Source organism: Falco punctatus (assembly GCF_963210335.1).
Source record: "Falco punctatus genome assembly, chromosome: 11".
NCBI classification, from domain to species: Eukaryota; Metazoa; Chordata; class Aves; order Falconiformes; family Falconidae; genus Falco; species Falco punctatus.
Window position 1 is genome coordinate 26227357 of NC_137591.1, and position 21055 is coordinate 26248411.

At 64.0% G+C, this 21055-nt stretch overlaps 1 protein-coding gene across 1 annotated transcript; it reads right to left on the minus strand.

Annotated features, from left to right (window-relative positions):
- Nucleotides 1–2194: 2194 nt before the first annotated feature.
- On the minus strand, nucleotides 2195–17123 carry LOC308071399 (cysteine-rich protein 2). Its single transcript, XM_080406781.1, has 8 exons — nucleotides 16943–17123; nucleotides 7258–7352; nucleotides 5244–5301; nucleotides 4637–4777; nucleotides 4407–4475; nucleotides 3884–3978; nucleotides 3546–3603; nucleotides 2195–3395 (listed from the first exon to the last, which is right to left on the minus strand). The coding sequence occupies exons 1-8, from the start codon at nucleotides 16983–16985 to the stop codon at nucleotides 3328–3330; spliced, it is 627 nt and encodes a 208-aa protein (XP_080262907.1). The 5' UTR covers nucleotides 16986–17123; the 3' UTR covers nucleotides 2195–3327.
- Nucleotides 17124–21055: the final 3932 nt, after the last annotated feature.

Below are 21055 nucleotides of genomic sequence, written 5' to 3' on the forward strand. Positions count from 1 at the left end.
CAGAGCTGCCTTCTGTGCTTGAGCAAAGTGCCACTCAGCTGTGTCGGTGTCCCGGTCACTGACCCTGCAGCACAGGGACAGCCCTGACCCCTCGGCACGCACAGGGATAGTCCCACATGGCATCCCAAAGCCCTGCTACATCCTTCAGCTTCCTGGTCTTAACACCTACCCTGTGGGTACCTGCCATACCTGGGGGCCACCTTCTGCTCTAAGGGGTGCCCAGACCCCCACCACATCAAGGGAGGGGGGGGCGGCAGTGAAGAGACATCACCCACCTGGAGCCTGAGCAGCCAGATCATTCCTTTTGGGGTAGCAGGAAGCTGTGATAGAGGCAGGCTTCCCAGCACCCTGTTGCACAGCAGAGATGAATTTTGTCTATTTTTAATTTCACTGCATTCCCCCAATAAAACTCTCATGGGGAAAAGAAAATGTAAGCAAAAACAGAGAGAAAAAAAAAAAAGCCAGACCCAAACCAAAATAAAACCTTGCATTGGGTGGCTGCTGCCTGGGAGCAGGCAGGATGCTGCACCTGCCCTGCCCTGTATCACACCCAGAACTAACCCAGGTACCAGCCATCGGGGCATCCCTTCCCATCCCTGCCACCCCAAGCTGCCTTCCTCCCTGTCTCAAGACCACTGACTTAACTAGCAGCCCTGCATCAGCTCCTTCCCAGCCCTGCCGGGCCATGCGTTCGGTCTCAGGTGAGGCCCCATGTGTGCTGGGCTCCCAGAGGCGCTGGGGATGGAACCTGCTGCATGTCCCCCACCAAGGAGCAGGGCCAGTGCCCATGGTGAGGCTGGGTGCAAAGCACGGGGTTAGGTGGGCGCTGGGGAGGGCAAACCCCTGCTGAGCTGCAAGTAGGGCGATGGGGAGCAAAATCAGCCTATGCAGCCTATTGGGGAAACTCCGTGCTGCGGGGGATTGCCACGGGCTAGCAAAAAGGCTGGCGAGTTGCAACAAGAGCTGAATTCACACCAAGTGCTTTGCTAACAGCTGTGCTGGGTCCTGGATGGGTAATGGGGACCCCCACCCCAGCACCACAGCTGCTACATGGGGCAAATTTGGCCAAGTTTGGCTGCAAGGGCCCAGCTCCCTGCCGCCAGCCAAGGGAGGAGCTGGCAGAGCGACACCGCTCTGCTTTGTGCAGCAGCCTTGTCCCCTAAAGCATTAGGGGGGTCAAGGCTCTATGGAAACCCCGCCAAAACACAAATACACATAGCCCGGTCCCAACCCGGGAACTGCGCTGCCGAGACCTCCGTGCCTGGGAAAAGGCTGGGATTGCTGCCGGGAGAGGGAACACCAGCGGCTCCTGTGCCCGCTGCCCTGCCCACGGCCCGAGCCCCGGGGACGCCGCTGCGGCCGAATGCTCCCTGCAGGCACGATGCCCAATGCCCGATGCCCGTGCCCGCTGCGTGGTGCCCGCTGCATTTCCCAGCCGCGCCCAGGCGAGGAGCAAGGCCGCGGCCGTGGTCGGCACCCAGCCCCCTTCCTCTGCACAGCGATGGAGCAGCTCCGGGGCTGATGCTGCTACAAGGATGCAAGACATTGCAGGGGGTGCCAGGTCCCCGTTTTCCCCAGCAAACGGGGCCAGTGAGGTTCCTGCATCCCTGGGGCTCTCAAACAACCTGCCAGAGGGGACGAGCTGGAGCAATGGTTCCCAGAGCTGGTGTTTGCCTTGGCAGCCCCAGCCTCCATGCCTTGCTTTCCAGACACCGGGCTCCTAGGGGGAATAGCTGCGTGTCTAAAACCAGGCCTGGCAGCCGGGCTGGTACCTGGCCAGGGACATGGCAGCTCCCAGGGGTTGGCCCATGCCACCACACTGCATTCCTGCCTCGCTGCCGCCACGCTAGGCTTTCCCACTGGCAGCCCTGCTCAGGCGCTGTGCCTGCTCAGCAAGACCTGGCTGGGGGGAGCAGCGTCACCTGTTACCTGACATTCCACCCTGCAAAACCAGGGAGGATCCCATCCCATCCCATCCCATCCCATCCCATCCCATCCCATCCCCTACAAACCCAGGGAGGGCAACAGCCTGTGCTGCACCAAGAGCAGCTCTGGCCTCAGCAGCTCAGGATCAGCTGGGGCTCAGGCTGCTCTGCCTTGCCACAGCAGCAGGGTCCCCACCTGTCCCAGGACCAGAGGGATGCTGTGCAGCACACAGCATCCCCTGCTCTTCCCAAAGCTGAGCCACACAATGTATCTCTCAAAACTTTTATTGTCAGCAAATAACAAAAGTCAGCCCTGTGGTGGGTGCAGGGAGCCCGGAGAGAGCAGGGTGCTGGCACCCCAGGGCTCACTACCCCGGCGGGTCCCCTGCACCAGCACCCTCCCCGGCCTCCTGGGCAGCAGTGGGGCTGGGGGTGCACAGGGGGGACGGGCAAGACTGGAGGGCACGTGTCATTCTCCAAAGCAAGGGGCACATTTACAACTGCTTATAAATAAACAACAACAACGAGAAACCTCTGGCTCTGGGAAGCAGGCGGGCATCCTGCCGCCAAGCCACCAGCCCAATGTGCTCTGTCTTCCGAAGGCGGGGAAGCAGCCCACTCCCCCAGGGCTGCAGCCACAAGCCCCACCCCCCCCCCACCCACCCCCGGCACGGGCTCTGCTGCCAACCTGGATGGGGGGACACCACCAACTGAAACCAGCCAGCAGCTGGTGCACATACAGAGATGCCCTGGGAGTGCAGGGATGGGAATGGCAGGGGGTGCCAGACCCTAGAGTCTGAGTGGCAGCTGGCCCCAGGGAGAGCGAGGGCCAGGGCACGGAGCCCGGGCAGGGTCAGGAGAAGAGCAGCACTGCCAGACTGGCCAGAGCCCTCAGGGGACTTGCATGTCCCCAGCAGTTGGTGAGGAACAGGGCTGAGTGCCCTGACCAGCAGCCCCCATCCCCAAACACAGTGGGATGCCTGCCCAGCTCCATCACCCTCCATGTGGGGGGCAGCCGGGAGCACCCTCCCGTGGTGGGGCTCCTGCCACCACCTTCCCCTGACCCTCATCCCCTCAGCTGCCACTCGCTGTCCCCTGCACATGGTGACTTCTCCACACCCACCCTGCTGCCTCCCACGCTTGAGGCAGGGGGGGCTGGGGGTGGGCGCTGGGGAGGGCAGAGCACATTGGGAATCACCAGAGACACCTTCTACCTTTGCCTTTAAACACTGAAGCTTATATTAAAGACTATGATATATAACCCGGGGGGCAGGGCCATCCTGCCCGGAGTAGAGACAGCAGAGAGAGCACAGCTCCATGGCCAGCCTGGCGGGGGGCTGCTCCGGCTGCGAGCAGGTTAGTATGGGGGCACAGAGCAGGCGGCGGGGCAGGGGGACACCATCTAGGGCTGGTTCTTCGCCTCGGGGTCTTTGTCATAGATGTAGCTTCCCACAGCTCCGGTGTTGACGCCTGCACAGAGGGAGACACAGGAAGGTGAGGACCCAGGTTGAGAGGTGGTGGGTTCCAGGGAGATGTCCCCTCTGGGGGGTGGCAGCGTCGAGAGCAGCAGCCCAGGTGGGGTGTGTGCCCCGGGAGCAGCTCCCCACCCCAAGCACTCACCTTTTGGCCCGAAGAGGATCCCATAGCAGGGCTTGTGGCAGTACGGCTGTCCATCATGCTGCACGGGGCAAAGAGAGAAGCACATCACATGGGGCAGGGGTCCGGGGAGAAGCCAGTCCCTAGGACAGATCCCCCTGGCTGGGCAGCTCTCCGGCTGACCCCCTGCAGACTCCCCAGCACCTCCAGTGCCCCCCAGGCTGCAGCAGCTGCCTCCGCCAGCCTTGCCCTGCCCTCTTCCAATGGCCAGGGCTGCCCAACCAGCACGCGCGGCTCAACCATGCCCCGCTGGCACCCCCCACGTGTGCTACCCGGGGCTCCCAGGGCTGGGACATCCTCACCTCAGCGTGGCCCCCCGGGGTCAGCGTCTTGCTGCAGCGCTCACAGCGTAGGCAGGGACGGTGCCAGTCCTTCCCCAGCGAAGTCACCTTCTCGGCTAGAGCGGGGACAAGGAGTGAGGGTCACACCAGCCCCCCTGCACAGATGCCAAGGGGGAGCATGTCCCATGGGGACATCACCTCTACAGACAAAATCCCAAGACAGCCCCATGCACCCCAGGCTCCCGCATCTCTCCCACCACCTCCGCTGCCTCCCAGGTGACAGAGGTTGGCTGAGGACAGCTATTAAGCCCAGCCACCCACCTGGGAGGTGACAGCAGGGGACAAAATACAGATGAAGCCTTTTCCAAGAGCACCCATCGCTGCAGGCTCCTTGGGGACATCTCTCTGTGCCCCCAACCCCATCTCTGAGCCATCCCCCCCACTCCCCCACCTCCACGTGCCCCCAGGGGTCCTGCATGGAGCCCCAGCACCACAGGGCCGTGCCACCCCGGGGCGGGCACCCACTGCCTGCTGGTCACCTTACCGAAGTAGACTCTCTTGCCGCAGCGTGGGCACATGTTGGGCTCCCCGGTGAAGGTGGTGACGCTGGAAGCTGGAAGGAGAGAGGGCAGGGGTGTGGGAAGTGGGGTGACACCTCAGCCAGGACACATGGGTGCAGAGGAACCCCCACTCGAACCCTGTACCCCACACCATCACCAAACACGGTGGTTCTGGGAGAGGGGGCCAGGCTGCCCGTCCAGCCCTGCCCCTCACCTTTGCTGGGTCCCTTGGGTGGCGCGGCATTCACCTTCCTCTCCTCTACCTTCACCGGGTGCTCGATGGGCCCCGGAGCAGTCTGCCCCTCGATCTGCGGCTTCTCATAGATGTAGGACCCGGCACCACCGATGTTCACCCCTGCAATGGGGCAGAGAGGGTCTGCGGTGGCCTGGGAGCACTCAGGGTCTCCATCCTCTCCCCAGCCCCCCTGCCCCACTGCACCCAGCCCCACTGAGCCATGGGGCCACTGCGGGCACTGCTGCACCTCAGCCCCGGCTTGCGACGTCCTGACTCAGGCTTTCTCCAACCTCATCTGAGATAGGAGAGTGACTCCATCTTCTGTTTGAATCGGAATTTTGTATTAAATATTAAAAAAAAGAAAAGAAAAAAGACAACTATTTGGAATGGATCCTTCCCTCCTCTCCCTCTGCACAAGGGATGGCAGGGTTGGGATGGCAAAGTGCTGGCTGGATGCTCAGCCCATGCTAGGCTGGCTCCTGGGGTGCTTTCGGGGCTGTGGCTCCCTGCCAGCAGGGATGGGGAGACCTGACCCCTCCTGCAGCCCTGGGCATGGCTGCACAGGCACCGGGGGGCATGGACGTACCTTTGGGACCGAACAGTGTGGCATAGCAGGGCTTGTGGCAGAAGGGCTTCCCGTCGTGCTGGGGAGAGAGGGGACTGTTAGGATGCTGAGCAGCAACAACTGCTCCCTTGGGATCTCTTCCATCCCCACTGGTGTTCAGACACCACCATGGCCATGACTACCCCAAAATGCACCCAGCCTGTAGGTCTGCCAGCGACAGCCTAACCCAACCCGAGCACTCAAGGATTTTACTGGCATCAGATGCTCCAGCTGTTCTGCACATGCCATACCATGGGACTGGAGCACTGGCACCTTCGGCAGTTCAGTCGAGAGGCATCCCCCAGTCCCAGCCAGGCAGTGGGCCACCGGGACCCAGTAAGGCATCGCTTTGCCCATCAAGCATCCCTGCGTGGTCAGGCCGTCAGGCGCACAGAGCACTGTGGCTTCCCCGAGCTGAGCCTCCCCCTTGCCTCGGCCTGAGATCAGAGGCCCCGTGTGGGCTCCGGTCCCAGCCCAGCCACTATCGGCCCCGCTATCGGCTGGGGGCAATTATCGCAGGAAGGCACGAAGCGGGCGATAAGCCCCGGAGGTCCCATAGCCATTTCTCACGGGCCAGTGGGAACAGAGTCCAGGAGACAAGAGCGAGCGTTTGTGGCTGGGGCAGGGGGCCAGCGGGGCTGCCACACACACTGCCCTGTGTGGAAAACCCACCGAGACCCCACCTCAGGCATGAACCCACCCCATTGCCTGCTCGGCTCTGATCAGCATCTCAGCCCTGCTTCATGCCCCAAGCTCCCACTCTCCAACCCCTCTGCTGCAAGGCAAGGGCACCTTGCCCAAAACGGGCCGGGCGGGCGCTGGCAGAAGCGATGTCCCTTCCCTCGCCACCCCGAGCGTTGCCGTGCCGAAGGCGAGGGCTGGGGGTCAAGGCTGGGGGAGCGGGCAGGCTCCGGGCGGGCAGCAGGCGGCTGCAGAACATCGCAAGGCATAAATGTCAGTATGCTCACAGCGTTACCATGCCGGAGGGGAGGGTAAACATTTAGTCAGTCTCCCCGCGACACCTTTCCAACCCAGCTGGACATGCTGGCTTTGAAAGGAAGGAGAAAATGCAGGGAAGGGCCAAATTCTGCTGTTGGCACAGTCGGTGGGGGCTTGGCTGCCGTCCCCCACGGGAGCAGAATCTGGCCTTATATGGAGAAGCAGCAAATCCCCCAGGCTTAACCTGGCCCGAAGCACAGATGCACCCGTGCAACCCCATCCCCGCCGGCAGGACAGGCCCCACTCCCCTCATGGGTTGGTGGCAACCAGCACGGCTGTCCCTGCCGCTGCCACCCGCTCCTCAGCTGTGCCGCCTGCTAACAGCGCGCTAAAGAGCTGGTGACACTCTGGCATGACAGGCACTGTGCAAAACCCAGGGCACTGGGTGTCACGCTGGGGCACTGCACAAGAAAAACACAGTTGCTCTCCAGCCCAAGCACCTGCCACCACCACCGGCACAGCACCTTTGTGCTCCCAAGTGCTGGGCAGCCGTAGTGGCATCGCACTCCAGCGCAAGCCCCAGGGCACCGAAAGCACCGATGCTGAGACAGCACCACCACGGCAACCCCCGCTCATCCCGAGATTCTTGGTGGTTATAACCACATTCCAGTACAGGCTCTTGGCACCTGCATGCCTTGAAAGCCAGCACGATGCCCAAACAAGCCTGCCTGGTGCACGAAGCTGCTTCAAGCGCTTGCCGCGCAGGCTGCCTGGGAGCTCGCACCAGGGTGGCACAGCTGGGGCACCGCACGTGGTGCCAGCACCACTCTGTGGCTTGCCCAGGACTGTGCATGGGAGCTCTGGAGCAGCAGCATTTGAAGCCGCAGTGTATGTCCCCGGGCTCGTGTGCCCCAGGGACAGCCCATCCGCATGGCATCGGGTACCTGCCCCAGCCCAGTTCCTGGCAACCCCTGTCCCTGGGGTGTTGGAGAGCCCACCAGGCCACCCTGCCCAGCAGCAGGGCTCCCCGCCACCACCCGCCCCCGGTGGCTCTTACCTCGGCGTGCCCACCCGGGGTCAGAGTCTTGTTGCAGCGCTCACACTTCAGGCAGAACTTGTGCCAGTCCTTGCCCAGGGAGGACACCTTCTCGGCTGCCGGGAACACAAGAGAGGGGTGAGCAACTGCCCAGCACCTGCTAAAGCCCCTGGGGAAGCCAAGCTCTGGGCACCACGGGGGGCTGCACTCATCGGCACGCTGGCAAATCAGCCACGCTGCGGGGACCACCCTGCTTGAAGCCCACGGGCTCCCCAGGGCCATTCTATGGGCGCAGCCCCCCCACCCTCTGCCCACCCTCAGCGCCAGCCTTGCCACTGCAGACACCCTTTCCCACGCGCCACTCCAGCAACGGTAGCATTTTCCTTTCTACTCCCTGCATCTATTTTTTACCACCACGTTACCCAGCATGACCCTGCTCCCATTCAAATATTTGGCGTTACCATGCCCACCCCACCCGTTTAGTCATGCCTCCCACACGCACACCAGCCTCCTGGGCTCCCCGGGGAGCCCTGGCCGCTTCCAGCCCTCAGCTGGTGCTGCTCCCAGGGCACCCGCCCGCCTCCAGCCGGGAGGATGGGATGGCAGGCAGCCTCCGCTGCCACCAAGGATGGATGTTTGGAAAACACCTGTCTCTTGGCGTGCGGATGCTCCCCCCTCGCCCCCAGCCCAGACGCAGGCACGAGGTGCAGATGGGTACACAGGCACCAGCCCTGCATTGCCCTGGAGTGCCACAAACCTGCAGAGCAGCTCGTTGCTGGCACAGAAAACAGTTTCAAAGCGCCAATGGGCAAATTCAAGGAAGGAAAATGCTTTAAGACCGGTTACATGAATGCGCCTCCTCCAGCTGGCCCCGAGCTGTTCTTCCCCAGGAGCACTCCAGGAGGTGGCACACGCTGCCAGTCCTCATCCTGCATCCCCAGCCTTGCTCCATCCCCCCTCCCTCCCAGCTTCTGGGGGGACGGGCGCTGCCCCGTGCCCCCCACCAATTCTCCTTCGCCCTCCCTCTTCTTGCACATGTGCGGAGACAGCTGGAAAACAGCATGATCCCGTTAAAGCCACCATAAAACTAAATCAGAAGAGCCAAATAAAATATTTAACAAGCAAATAAAAGCACAGCCGGAGCCTGGCCCTGCTCTACAAGACCTCCTCTGCAACGGCGGGTTTCCCAGCCCTTTGTCCCTCGAGGACCTCAGCAAATGTCACCTGTTCCCATCAGGTCAAGATGGGGGTCAAGAGCTCCCCATGGGCTGCTCCTGGCTTCCAGAGCCGCCCTCCTCCCAAGGCAAACAGCTGCGTCAGGGGCACACCACAGGGCCAAGATAAGCCAGAACAACTGCCATCACCAGCCAAAAAAAATCAACCCTGGCGCAAAGCATGGTGGTCCGTGGCAGAGGAGGGCAGCGCGAGGGGGCAGAGCAGGAGCCATCACCTCGGGGTGGCAGGGGAGACCCCCGAGAGCATCCCCAGGCAGGCACATGGGAGATGGCCTTGGGGGACCAGCATCAGCTGGAAGCAGCTCTGAGTTGACCTCCCAGGGATGCCACACACAAGCCCAGGCTGCTGGACCAAACCCCAGGTGGGAGCGGGTGGCCGGGTGCCCCGCCACAGCCGAGGGTCTGTGCCTGCCTGCTCAAAGCTGCCAGGGCAAATCTCTGCCAGCCCCCAAGCCGGGGGGCTCGTGCTTCCCCAGCCCCCTGCAGCAGGCAGGGAAGGGCCCGGGGCTGGATCCTGCCTTCCCCTTCGTCTGCAGCCCTCAGCTGCCCCCAGGGGCAGAGGATCAGCCCCAGGGCACACAGCCCCCAGCCCTGCAAGCTGTCCCCAAAAGCGAGGGGGACACTGAGGTCCCAGCACCCCCCTGCCTTGGGGCTGTTGCAGGAGCCCTGCATCCTCGCGGCTCTCCCCGGCACGAACGGGTGCCTCCTTGGGTGACCAAGGAGGGAAACGGAGCGTGATGGGCTGAAAGCTGAGCCAGGGGCTCCGGGCCAAAGAGCCACTCGGCTTTGTCACAGCGGATGCGCAGCCAGGGCAGGCTGTGCTGTGGCCGCATCACCCCCAGCTCCTGCTGCTGTTGCAGCCCCGGGTACAGAGCAAGGAGGAAACTCCCGGCGGATGCTTTCCGGAGGCCATCGCAATTCCAGCCGGCCACAGCCCACACCAGCTCCTTCCCGCCCCCGCCAGACAAGATGCCTTCCCAGTGTGTCCCCCCCCCGTAATATTTCAGGCAGCTGTGGATCCCTGCTGCGCCCTGATGAATGCACACCCCCCTGCCAATGCACCCCCAGGCCACACAGAGTAAGGGGGACCTCACTGGCACCCGCAGCCCCTGGCAGGGGACAGGGCGGGAGGAAGGAGGTGGCCCGGTGCCCAGTCCTGCTGCCGGGGCATGGGGACAGCCCGGGAACCGCGGGGGTTGCCCCTTGCCTGGGGGTGGAAATGCTACGCAGAGGCTGGCCAGGCACCCTCTGGCAGCAAACAAGGGCACCTGGGGGACACGGCTAGAGCCGGCGCAGCCAGGACGGCTTTGCAGGCGGCATTGTTCTTCGTGCGGAGCGGAGGAAGCAGCCTGGAGCCACCCCAGCCTATTTCCAGGGCAGCGGCGTCCCACACATGGTCGCACTGCCCCATAAATCACTGCGGAGGGAAAACAGCGGCGCCCAGATTTCCTGTCACCCGGCCACATCTGCGCCACCCTTGCATCAGCTCTGGAGGAAAAGTCTCCGGCCATGCCCTCCCACCGCTGCGAAGACCCCCAGGCAGCTGCTGTGGGGAGCCCTGCTCCACACCCCCTGGCTCCACGGGGACACCCCTCTATCAGCGCTGCAAAAGCTGCCTGGGGCCAGGCAGTGCCCGGGCTCCATCCAGCTCTGCGCAGGGAGCACGGGACGGCATGGGACTCCAGCGGGGCTTTGCTCAGCCAGGCATCACACTGCACCCAGCCTCCACCGCCGACAGGGATGGGCAGCACCCGCGTCCTCTCAGCATCAACCCAAGCGCATACACGACCTGCCCCGCTGCTGCATCCCGCACCTACACGCTCAGCCCTGTGGCACAACGTTCCCTCAAGCCCACTAAATTTAAACCAGCCGTGCAGCACCCCTGGGAAGGGCAGGGTTGAGGGTTCTCGCCTCCAGGAACTCTGCCAAAGGTGCATGACTTGGGGTTTGCCTGCCCTGGGTCACCCAGATAATAAACCTCCCCCCTATGGCAAACAGCCCCGCGGAGGAGCACGGCTGGGTATGTGGCCGGCTGCAGTACCTAGCCGCGGGGTAAATGTGCACCATGCAGAGGTGCAGCCCGCACCAGCCAAGGACACCACCACAGCTGGGGAAAATCAGGCCAGGAGCAGGCAAGCACCCGAGGGGGCTGCTGTGGCAGCCTGCTCCCTGCGGCAGCCCCACCCTGGAGACAATGAAGCTCATCCCTTAATTATCCGCCGTGCCTGGGCAAGGCAGCTGGAGCAGGCAGCAGGTGGGTGCATCTTTTTGGGGTGGGAAGGGAGCATCCCTCCGCCCAGCCTCAGTGCCGGGGGCCGCGACAAGCTGGCTCCAGGCCCTCACGCAGGTATTTCCACAGCCTGATGTCAGCGCTGCTTCCAGCCAGAGGCTTATTCAGCAAAAGCAACCGAAGCTGCAGCCGCGTCTCTGTAAAGGGCTGGGCTGTTGCCCCATCCACCCCATGGCAGCCCTGGGAGGACATGGGGAAGGGCTGACAAAGCCCAGTCTGGCAATAAAGATGCCAAATCCCCACGGGAATGCAGCGACCGGCATCCCTGGAGAAGAGGGATGCTGTCAGACCCACCACAGATGCACTTCAAAGCAGTTACAAGCACAAAGGAATGAGGAAGAGAGATCAGCACAGGGAAAGGAGCCTGGTGAATGGCTGGAAACAAAGCTGCTAGCCCAGGTAGCTGGCAGCCTCCTCCTCTCCCCAGTCCCTCTCAGTGCGGTTGGGAGATGGAAAAGGCAGAGGGATGGCTTGAGGACCTCCTGCCATGCGGCCAGCCACTGCCCTGGTCCGCCAGGAAGGGTCTGCGCTGCCTTCCCACATCCCCCACCCCGTCCCCTCCTGCCTCCCCGAGCACAGCCAGGCAGCTCCTCTCCCCACCACACAGCCGCTGCCGACGGTTATGCCGCACCGTGATTTTGCAGCCAAGACGTGGATATCCAGCTCCCCCACAGCAAGGCGAGGCAAGCCCTCCGGCCCAGAATCGCTTGCTTCTGGGCTCCCTGCAAGTGTGCAACAAAGCCAGCTCGGTACGGACTCACCGGGGTGGGGGGGACAAGGAATACCCCAGGTGAGGGGTCCTGCTTCCAGCCAAGCAGAGAAGTGAGGTCTTACCCAGGACTCCAGCCCCCCCCCCCACCGAGCTGAGCCACTTGGGTGCCCCAGCGCGCATGGCTCCTGCGCACCCACCGCTCCCTGCCTCGCTGCCGACAAAACCTCACCTCCTGCAGGCACTCTCCTGGTCCTGAGCCTTCCACCTCCTGCTCTGGCTTACAGGGCCAGGGCAGCCTCCAGCAAGAGTCGCTCTCCATTTCCCACCCGCCTGCTGTACTCCATCAAGCAGCATCCGCACGGGATGCATCCCTCCAGCTCTGAGGCCAGGCAGCTCAACCGTGGCTCTGCTGGGAGAGGATCAGCAGTAGGTTTTGCCAGGCATTGCATTCAGCCAGGGCTGAGGCCAAGAAATCAGCTGCTCACTCGCCGCGACGCAGACCCGCATGTGAGGCGCTGCAGGCAGGAGCCCCGGCCAGCAGCAAGAATCCAAGCAGCCGGAGGTCCCCCTCGCCCCGCCGCACAGCGAGGGGCAGAGCAGCCAGCCAAGAGCCAGGGCACGGCCGGCACAGGCAAAACCCCTCCCTGCGGAATCGCTGGTCCCAAGGACGGTGTCCCTCCTGTGCGCTGAGATACCATCTCTGGTGGGCAGCGCCAGGAGGATGAGACAGTTTCCTGGCCTGTGTCAGTAACAGCCGGACTCAGAGACATGCTGGAGCAGCCAAGCCTGTCTAAAGTGCCCCTCCATCACCACAGCATCTCACACACACCCCCCACACCCCTGCTGGCTCCCCACAGCTGTGGGGCACAACCAGCTCCAGGCAGGGTTTGGCCCCAGGACTGTGGGCAGCACAGTGTGAACAGAGACAGCAGTGGGAGAGGATGCTCGGGACCTCCCTGGGGGCCACAGCACCAGCATACCTATCGGGAAGCGCCTGGCAGGCTGGTAGGAGAGGTCTCCCCATCCTTGTGCCAGGACCTGCCCCCCACCGTCACGTCCCTGGGAGCTGCAGGGCCCCCCAGCCCACTGGCAGGAGTGATGGGCACCACTACCCTCTGCAGCCAAAAGCGGCACCATGGCACACGCTCCAAGCTCTGTATCTGATTGCAACATCACAGTGACAGATTTTTCCATTACCTCTCGCTCAGGCGTTCCTGCTCTGCCTTTCCTTTCCAGTCCCACCACCTCTCCCCATCCCTGTGCTCCTGCCAGGGACAGGGAGGGAGGACGGGAACACAAGGAGCTCTGCCCAAGACCTACCTGGCACCCAAGACGTGGGTGCAAAGCTCCATAAACCAGACGCCAAACTGAGTCACTCAGGACCAGCTGGGCTTACCGAGAGCTGCCCCAGCCCCAGGGCTCTGGCCCCAGCACCGCTTTCCGCAGGCTGCCAGCCCAGGGAGGGCAGGGCACTCAGGCTGGCCAGCACAAACCCCTGGCACAACCGCGGCAGGCACATCCCTGCAGATCCCAGTGTCCCACAGCAGCTGAGCCCCAGCTCCCCACAAGGCAGGCCACCGCCCATGAACACGCACACAAGGTGCTGGCCCTGCACCGTGCCGGAGCCCCAGCAAGCTCCAGCAAAGCGTGCACTTCCCAGTGCGCAAAAGCAAGGGGACCGAGACATCACACCGTCCCGTCCTGCCCTCCCGCAGATCATTTTCTATAGCTCATGCTCTTTTCCTGAGGGAAAAGCTAATGCTAATCAGCCCGTCCTTCAACTTCCCACAGAGGCATCCCCGCCCCGGCAGGGCCCTGCACGGGGAGCAGGGAGCTGGTGCATCCTTAGTTACTGCTCTGCAAGGTGCACATGCTGCGCCAGCAGCTGCCCCGAGACACCGGAGCAGGCGGTTACCCAAGGAGCCCAGCCAGCCTCCGTGCTGCCGAGCCGACTGCTTCACCGGCTGGGCTTGAAGAGCCGCTTCCTTTGCTAGGGACGGCCATAAGCGAAATAAAGCTCCCCTGCCCCTCCTGCCTGGCCGCTGACAGGCCACTGTCCCCCCCAGCGCTGATGCGGTGCCTGAAGCCAAGGACAGTGGTTACTTATTAATTGAAGAGCCCTGCAGAGGGAATTGCCACAGGGCTGACCCACCAGCGTGCAGAGCACCCCACACCTCGCTGCACCCCGTGTCTTGCTGCACCCCTCTCCTCCGGCAGTGTGACAGCGGGGCCAGGCACCTGTGCGGGCCCCTCTGAGTGCCCTGGGCTTGGACCCTCCTTGCTTCCCAGCTGGATGTGTCCATGTCCTTAGTCCCCCCCCGGCACTCCACCGGTGAACTGTCCCCACAGAGCAGCTCTGCACTACTGGGACAAGCCCTGGGGCTACTGGGTGACTCCCTCGTGCTTTCAGGATGCCCCTTCCCAAACAAACAGCACAGCAGCTGGCCCCAAAACACCCCTGCAGGTGCAGAGAGCTCCCCAAAAGCCACCCGCTGGCAGACCCTGCTGCACGTGCACTTGCTGCATCCCTGAGGCTTTCGCCCGCCTCGTGCTTGGGATGGGAAAACAGGAAACCCCCCACTGCCACGATCCCCCGCAGTTCCCTGGGAAGAGAGGACAGGAGGCGGAAAGGCTTGGCCAGGGCTCCCAAGGACCCTGCAAAACTCATTTAAGGCTAGTGGTGCAAAAGGGAGCCGGGGAAATGCGCGACTCTTTGGCTTCAGGCGACTCTGGTCCCTCCGGTGCTTCCTGCCTAAAGAGATAACCCAGCCCCAGCCCCCAGCCCCAGCCCCCAGCCACCTGCCAGCGCAGGATGGGAAGCAGCCCCGGCAGCTGCCGGCAGCACTGCTCCTCTGGTTAAACATTCACTCCATCCCTCCAGCCTCCCTGAAGCAGGGAAGTTAGCCCCAGCCACTCCTGGAAACAATGTCACAGACCTCAGCCTGATTTAAAAAAAAAAAAAAAAAAAAAAAAAAAGCCAGAAAACTATTTTTATATTTCCCTGTGCTTTTTAAAGGAAAAAAGCTCATTCTGTAGCTCAGGAAACACCCACATCCTCCTGACTGCGCAGGGAGGAGCCCGCTGGATTTTTCCAGGGAGCATGAAGCAACAGGCAGGCTGGAAATGAGTTTTCCATCGGTACCCACGATTGTTGGCGTTGGTCAGCCGCTCCGGCACTGTGCGGGGCCCGGAACGGGACGCGGTGGCATTTCTCACACATGACCCACAGCTGCAATCCCAGGCATTCGAGAAATTATAGTTGCCAGCGTCCATTCAGCAGAGGCGAGGAGCACTCCTGAACAAGCGGGGCTTTATGAATCACCACCCGTTAAGCTTCGGGCCAGCAGAGGAATTCACAAACGTTACTGAACTCCAGGCACAGTGTTCCCATCGCCTTCCCACCAAACCACATGGTCCATCGGAAGGAAACCCCAGGAGTCATGTCCTGGAAAGAGGGCTCAGAGGTTGCATCCAGTTTCTATGCATTAAATAAACGGACCTGGGTTTATTCTGCCAGAGCCTGGGTGGTTCCTCAAGGAAAAAAAGCTCAAGGCTGGAGCGTGTCCTTGCTGATGCCTATCTCAGCTCCAAGCACAGAGAAGTTTCTGTCTTGGTCCCGTTCTGACTTATCCCCCCAGTCTCTCTCAGGGGCAGTGGGGGCCACAGGGTCCCTGCGGGGATGCATGTGATGGGGGCTGCTGCTCCCTGGCTGTCGGGCACCTGTCCCCTCCCTGCCTGCCAGGCAAGCATCCCCCAGGGAAGCCAAGGCGCAGCACAGACCTGGTCACAGACATGGACACCTACAGAAACCTGCCTGGGGGGAGAGAGCCGGCACGCAGCTGGGGAAACGGGGTACAGCACTGCTCCCCCCAGGTGATATCCCCGAGAGACCCCTAAGTCCCCCAGCACATGGGGAGAAAGAAAGAGCATGGGCACTGCACTGGGGGCTGGCATGTCACCTCCTGGCACAGCCTGGCCCCTGCCAGCAGCGAGGCGGTGGTCCTGGAGCCCGGCCCCAGCCCCCTGCACAGGGCAGGCTTGTCCCTGAGCGAGAGAAGCAGCTTCCTGACCCCAGGCCAGTGCCCAGCCAGCTGGGCGGACACACTATTTTCTGCTTAAAAAGGAAAAGATTCACACAAGGAAAGACATCCGAGCCCTTCCCACCCCCGCACAAATAGGTTTATTTAAAGGAGGAAGACAGAAAAAATTCCTATTTCTCTGTGTTTACTTGGAGATGGCCAGAAAGGAATGAAAGCAACAATGCCTCAAACGCTCGGGCACCATCAAGACCCTTTGGTATTTCCCTGCCAAACAAACGTGCCGAGGCAGCCGGGGCTGGACCCTGGAGCCCCGGAGGGAGACGGGCAAGGAGGGGTGCAGGTGGGCAGCGCTGGGCCAGGCCAGCCGGACTCCATGGCCAGCAGATGCCAGGGGGCAGCTCGGGCTGGAGAGCGGGTCCATCCCTAGCGCCACGCCGAGCCTGCAGGGCAGCCCGGGGGATGCCCACCCCGCGGCCAGCGGGGGAAGCGAGCCGGGGTAGGCTCCCCGTGGAGCGGCGGCGAGGCATCAAGGCATCAGCCCTCGCTCCCACCTCCGCTCCCGGCATTTTCTGCAAGCCGGGCGGCAGCGCTCGGCCCGGGATGCCCGACGGGAGCCGCCCCGGCCCTGGTTCCCAGCGATCCTGACCAGCCACAGCCCCGAGCCGGGCCCTCGGAGACCTGCAGGGACTCGCTGCCGCCCGGGGCCGGCCCGGGCACGCCAGCCCGGCCCGCTGAGCCCGGCCGCGGCTGGGGAAGCCCCACGGAGAGCCCGGCCCGGCGCTCCGGGCGCCCACCCGCGGCACGGCGGGAGCGGGGCCGGCAGGGAGCGGCCGCGACCCCCGGGGGGAAGGTGCTGCCTGCACCTGCCCCCCCTGCTCCCCCCACAGGGACCCCCCCGCGCACGGGAGCGCCCTTGCCCATGCCAGAGAGGCCGGGCTCCCCCACGACCCAAGCCAGCAGGTACACGGGGACACGAGCCCCCCCCCAGCACCCAAGCAGCGGGCACACCCCCAACCCTCCTCGCCCCCCCTTCACCTCCTCGGCTCGGGGGGCAGGGGAGGGTGCTCCCGACCCCCCTGCTACCCCCACCCCTGCCCCCCGACCCAGCGCCAGCCGGCAGCATCCCTCAGCACTGCCCGGGGGTGGGGGGCCGGGGAGGCAGCAAAGGGGCCGCGGCCGCTGCGAGGTGGGGCCCGGGGGCAGAGCAGCGGCTGCCGGGCAGGTGTCTGGGTGCTGGCGGCGCCCCGGCACCGGGGAGGAGAAGAGGGCCCGGAGATGCAGCGGGGCGGGATGGGGACGGGGAACAGGGCGGGGGGCCAGGGATGTACGCCGGCTCGGGGAGGGGGCACCCGGGGCAGGGCGGGGGTCCCAGGGATGCGCCCCGGCTCGGGGAGAGGGATGCGGGGCTGGACCCCGAGGATGCGCTCACCGAAGTACACGGTCTTGTCGCACTTGGGGCACTTGGATGCCATGGCAGGAGAGGAGAGGAGAGCGGAGCGGAACCGAGCCGAGCCGAGCCGAGCCGAGCCGAGCCGTGCTGTGCCGCGCCGAGCCGCGAGCCGCGCGTCCCGCTCCGCCCGGCCCCCGCCCACTGGCCCCGCCGCCGCCCGGGGGGGGGCGGGGCGGGGCCCGCGGAGCGTCTGCCTGGCTCGGCTCGGCTCGGCTCGGCTCGGCTCGGCTCGGCTCGGACCCGGGCGCGGCAGGTGCACGGTCCGAGCCGGCGGAGCCCCCTCCCGCGCCAAACGTCCCCTCCCCTGTCCCCCATCTCCCAAAGTGTGCAAGTGCTCACGATTCCCCTTTCCTGGGGGGCGGAGGGGGGTAAATAATAAATAAAAAAAATAGATTAAAAATTAACAAGGTTTCAACCAAGCAACATGACCTGTGGGATTGTACCGGCTCTGTGCCCCCCCCGCCTGTCCCGGTGAGCCCTGCAGCCCTGCGGGCCAGCACCCATTGCCACAGCCCCCCCCGAGCCCAGGCGAGAGATGGGGCGAGCAGAGGAGCTGCTGCCCCCCCGTTTAGGGACACCCCAGGCACGCTTAGTCCCCTCCTCTAGGGACAGGGGAGCCCTCGGGGTGGGGGGTGGGGGTGGGGGGGATGCTTTCAAACTGCACAGACAGCTGGGCTGGCCACAGAGATGGCATGTGTGGCTGCAGGGGGGTGCCCAGCTGGTGGCTGTGGCCTTTGGGGTGACAGGGTGGTGGCTGAGGAAGCCCGGTGCTGTCTGAGACACCCCCCCCGCTGTGCCCTGTCAGCAGCCCCCCCCCCTCCCAAGCCTGGTCCCACACTTGCAGCCACCACCACACAGGGCTGGCGCGGTGGGACGGTGCCCAGGTGGGGTGGGGGGCGCAGGGGCGGGCAACGGGCGCAGGGGGGGCAGCAGCCCCCCGCCCCGGGAAGCACCGTGCCTGTGCCGGGTATTCTTAGACACATTTTTTCCGGATGGGGTAACTGAGAAACCCAGATTAAGTAGCCGGGATGACAGGCCTGATACGGGAGACCCTGGGGGGGACGACGAGGGCAAGAGGCCCAGGGGGAGCAGGGAGCGGTGACGGCTGGCCGGGGACAGAGCAGGGCACGGCTCGCGGTGGCCCTGCTGGCACAGTGTGGCACACAGGGCATGGCACCACGGGCAGCGCTGCCCACCACAGACAGGCACGCCGTGGCGAGTTGGGGGTGCCGGTCCCACGGCTGGCCCCAGCGGAGGGGCTCGGTCACCCCCACCCCAGCTGTGGGGTGAGCGGCCGCGCTCGCTGCCCCGGCACCCTCAGCCCTTCCCCACTGTAACCCTGCTCCGGCCGCGCAGGCCGCCTCGCCAGGCCCAGCAGCACCGTTCCTGGCGCCATTTTGTTCCGTTTCCATGGAAACGCCCGTGTCAGGGATCCCTCCAGCTGCCGCGCTGCCAGGGATGCTCAGGGAGCCACTAAGCCATGCTGAGGCGGGAGCGCTGGCTGCGTCCACCCTAAAGCATACCGCATGGTGGGGTCCAGACCCCCTGCACCAGGGAAAGCCCCTCGGTGCTCCAGTGGCCAGACCGTGCACCACGGGGCTGCTGGGGACAGCAGGTGCCTGGGAGGAGGGTACTGGGGGGGTGCGGCAGGGCCTGTGGCTGGGGTGCTATGGGGGCTGCACCCCTGCACCCCCACACTGCAGGCTTGACCCAGGTGCTGGTAAACACGAAATCTGCTGCTCCGGCGAGGCGAGGCGAGCGAGGCCATTGCATTATTCATCAGCCAGCAGCCCGGCACTCCGCCGCCATTGTCATATAATTCCTCCTTTCTCTGCCGGCAGCTGGCGCGGCTGTGAACGCCCAGCCGGCGCTTCCCTGGGAAGGGAACATAGGGCTGTGGGGTGGGACGGGGTGACCCCGGCCAGCGAGTGCCCGGGGCCGGATGGGATGGTGATGCTTCACAGCGGGTTCCTCCATCGGCTGCACACCCTGCCCTGTCGCAAGGACCCAGGCGTCGCCGTCACTCCACGCTCAGCTGCTGTCACAACAATGTGGGGCTTTGTGGCCTGCGAGGTCCCTGCGCAGTGCAGGTGGCGGCGGTGCCCCCGGGGTGCTCAAGCCCCCCACGGCCCCATGGAGGGGTGCTGAGCCCTGCGTGCCCTGCCACGGAGCCAGCATGCCCGGGCTGGGTCAGCAGCCACCCCCGGTGCTGGCAGCAACCAGGGCAAGGCAGGAGCTGGGATTTGTGGCGCTGCTACTGATTTCTGGGGGGCCAACTGCCCGCACAGCCCGGTGGGTGCTCAGGTGGCCCGTCCGCGGTGCCCGGTGTGCCGCTGCGCCGGAGTGCCCCAGCAGCAGCCCTGCACCTGCAGCGGCTCCTCTGCCACGCTGCGAGGGGCATCCCAGAAGGGGTCTGTGGTCCAAATCCTCTGGATCCATAGGAAATCTCGGCTGGGGGGGGGGCGGGGGGAGGCAGGAGGGGAAGGAAGGAGGTTGCATCCACCCGACAGCATGTGTGGGGCGGCCGCGGGTGAAAGCCCAAGCTCAGCTGTGCTGCAGAGCCAGCACCCAGCCGCTCCTGCCAAAGGCTTTTCACACATAGAGGCTGGGGGCAATTAAGACAAATCACCTAAAGGTGTGAATCCCTGCCTGCAAATGCGCTAAATCCCAAGCGGATATGCTCGTTCGGGAGCAAAGTGGCTTTAGTTGGTCGTGTCTTAATCTGCCCTGGCTTAGGCTTGGCATGGCCCTGCACCAAGGGAAGGGCTGTCCCAGGGCCACGGGGACAGCGGGACGGGTGCCTCAGGTGGCACTGGCCGGGCAAGCGGGGATGGCACAGCTTCTCTGGAGACAGCACACCCAGTGCCGGGCACAGGAACGCAACTGTGGAACCACCTGCTGCCGGGGGGACACAGGGTGCAGGCAGCAGTGCGGTGGCACGTGGGGGACATCTCTGACCCTGCCGTGCCAAGTCCCCAGGCAGCTGCACTGATGCCCAGGGAGCAATTTTCACCGAATCATCCATTTAGGGCTCCCTGGTTCCTGGGGTTTCCCTGGTAGTGGGTAGCAAAGCCACCTTTCAGCAGCCAGGGGGGCGTTCTGGCACGGGGGATGCAACCCGCAGAGACACCCAGGGGTGTCCCCATCGAGGGGACCAGCCTCCCAGCCCTCACCCCCATGGCGGCAAGTGACCCATTTTCCTCCAGTGCCACCCAGCCCAGCACACCCCGCGCCACAGGCCACTGATGCTTGACCCTCACTGATCTTGCTGTGCCTGTGCTTACCCACCCAGGGGCCGTGGGGGCACGGCGGGGCTTTCCTCCGTGGAGCGCCTGGCAGCCCGTCATCCCCCTCCCTGATAAAGCGGGGCTTTTAACTCAGCCCCTTCCCACAGGGATGCTGCACGGAGCAGAGCAGGAGCCGCATCCTGCAGCATCCCCTTCCCGGTGGGGCCGAGACTGAAGCAAGCCCAAATGCTAAAGCTGGTGCCGGCACACACAGCCATCCCCTGCGCAGCAGCAACGGCCCCTGGCCCAAGGGGGGCTGCAAGATGTGGGGGGTGTTTTGCTGACCGTGCCGGGCTGGCCTTGGCCGTGAAGCAGCGATGACCTCCACCGGGAGCCTTCCAAAGGCGTGAGGCTGTTTGGGACCTCTGCCTAGGGCAGGTCAACCGGAGAGCTTTGCAGGGAGCTTAAGGGAAAGTAAGGAATAAATAAGGAATAACTACCCCCAGGCTGCCTCTCCTTTGGCTCACCTCTCTCCCCTTCCCCGTGCTGACTCCCCTCAGCTCTTTCTTCTTTGTTCAGATGGAAATACCACAAAACTTCACGCACCCAGACAGGGCTGCTCACGCAGGGAGCTGGGGCTGCACAGTCTGCCTCTGCTCGCGCGTCTCGTTTTCTGAGCCCTAGGATCAGTTGGATTTGTTACAGGGCAAGAAGAAACTTGGGGGGCAGGGAATATCCAATAAAAAAGGTAAGGAAAAACCCCCACTGCTGGCTGGGTTTGCTCAGAGGACAGTCATCCATGTGTGGCCCACAGACCCTCAGCTGGTGCATCACATGTTCAACCCCCCCCCAGCTTCGGTCACCC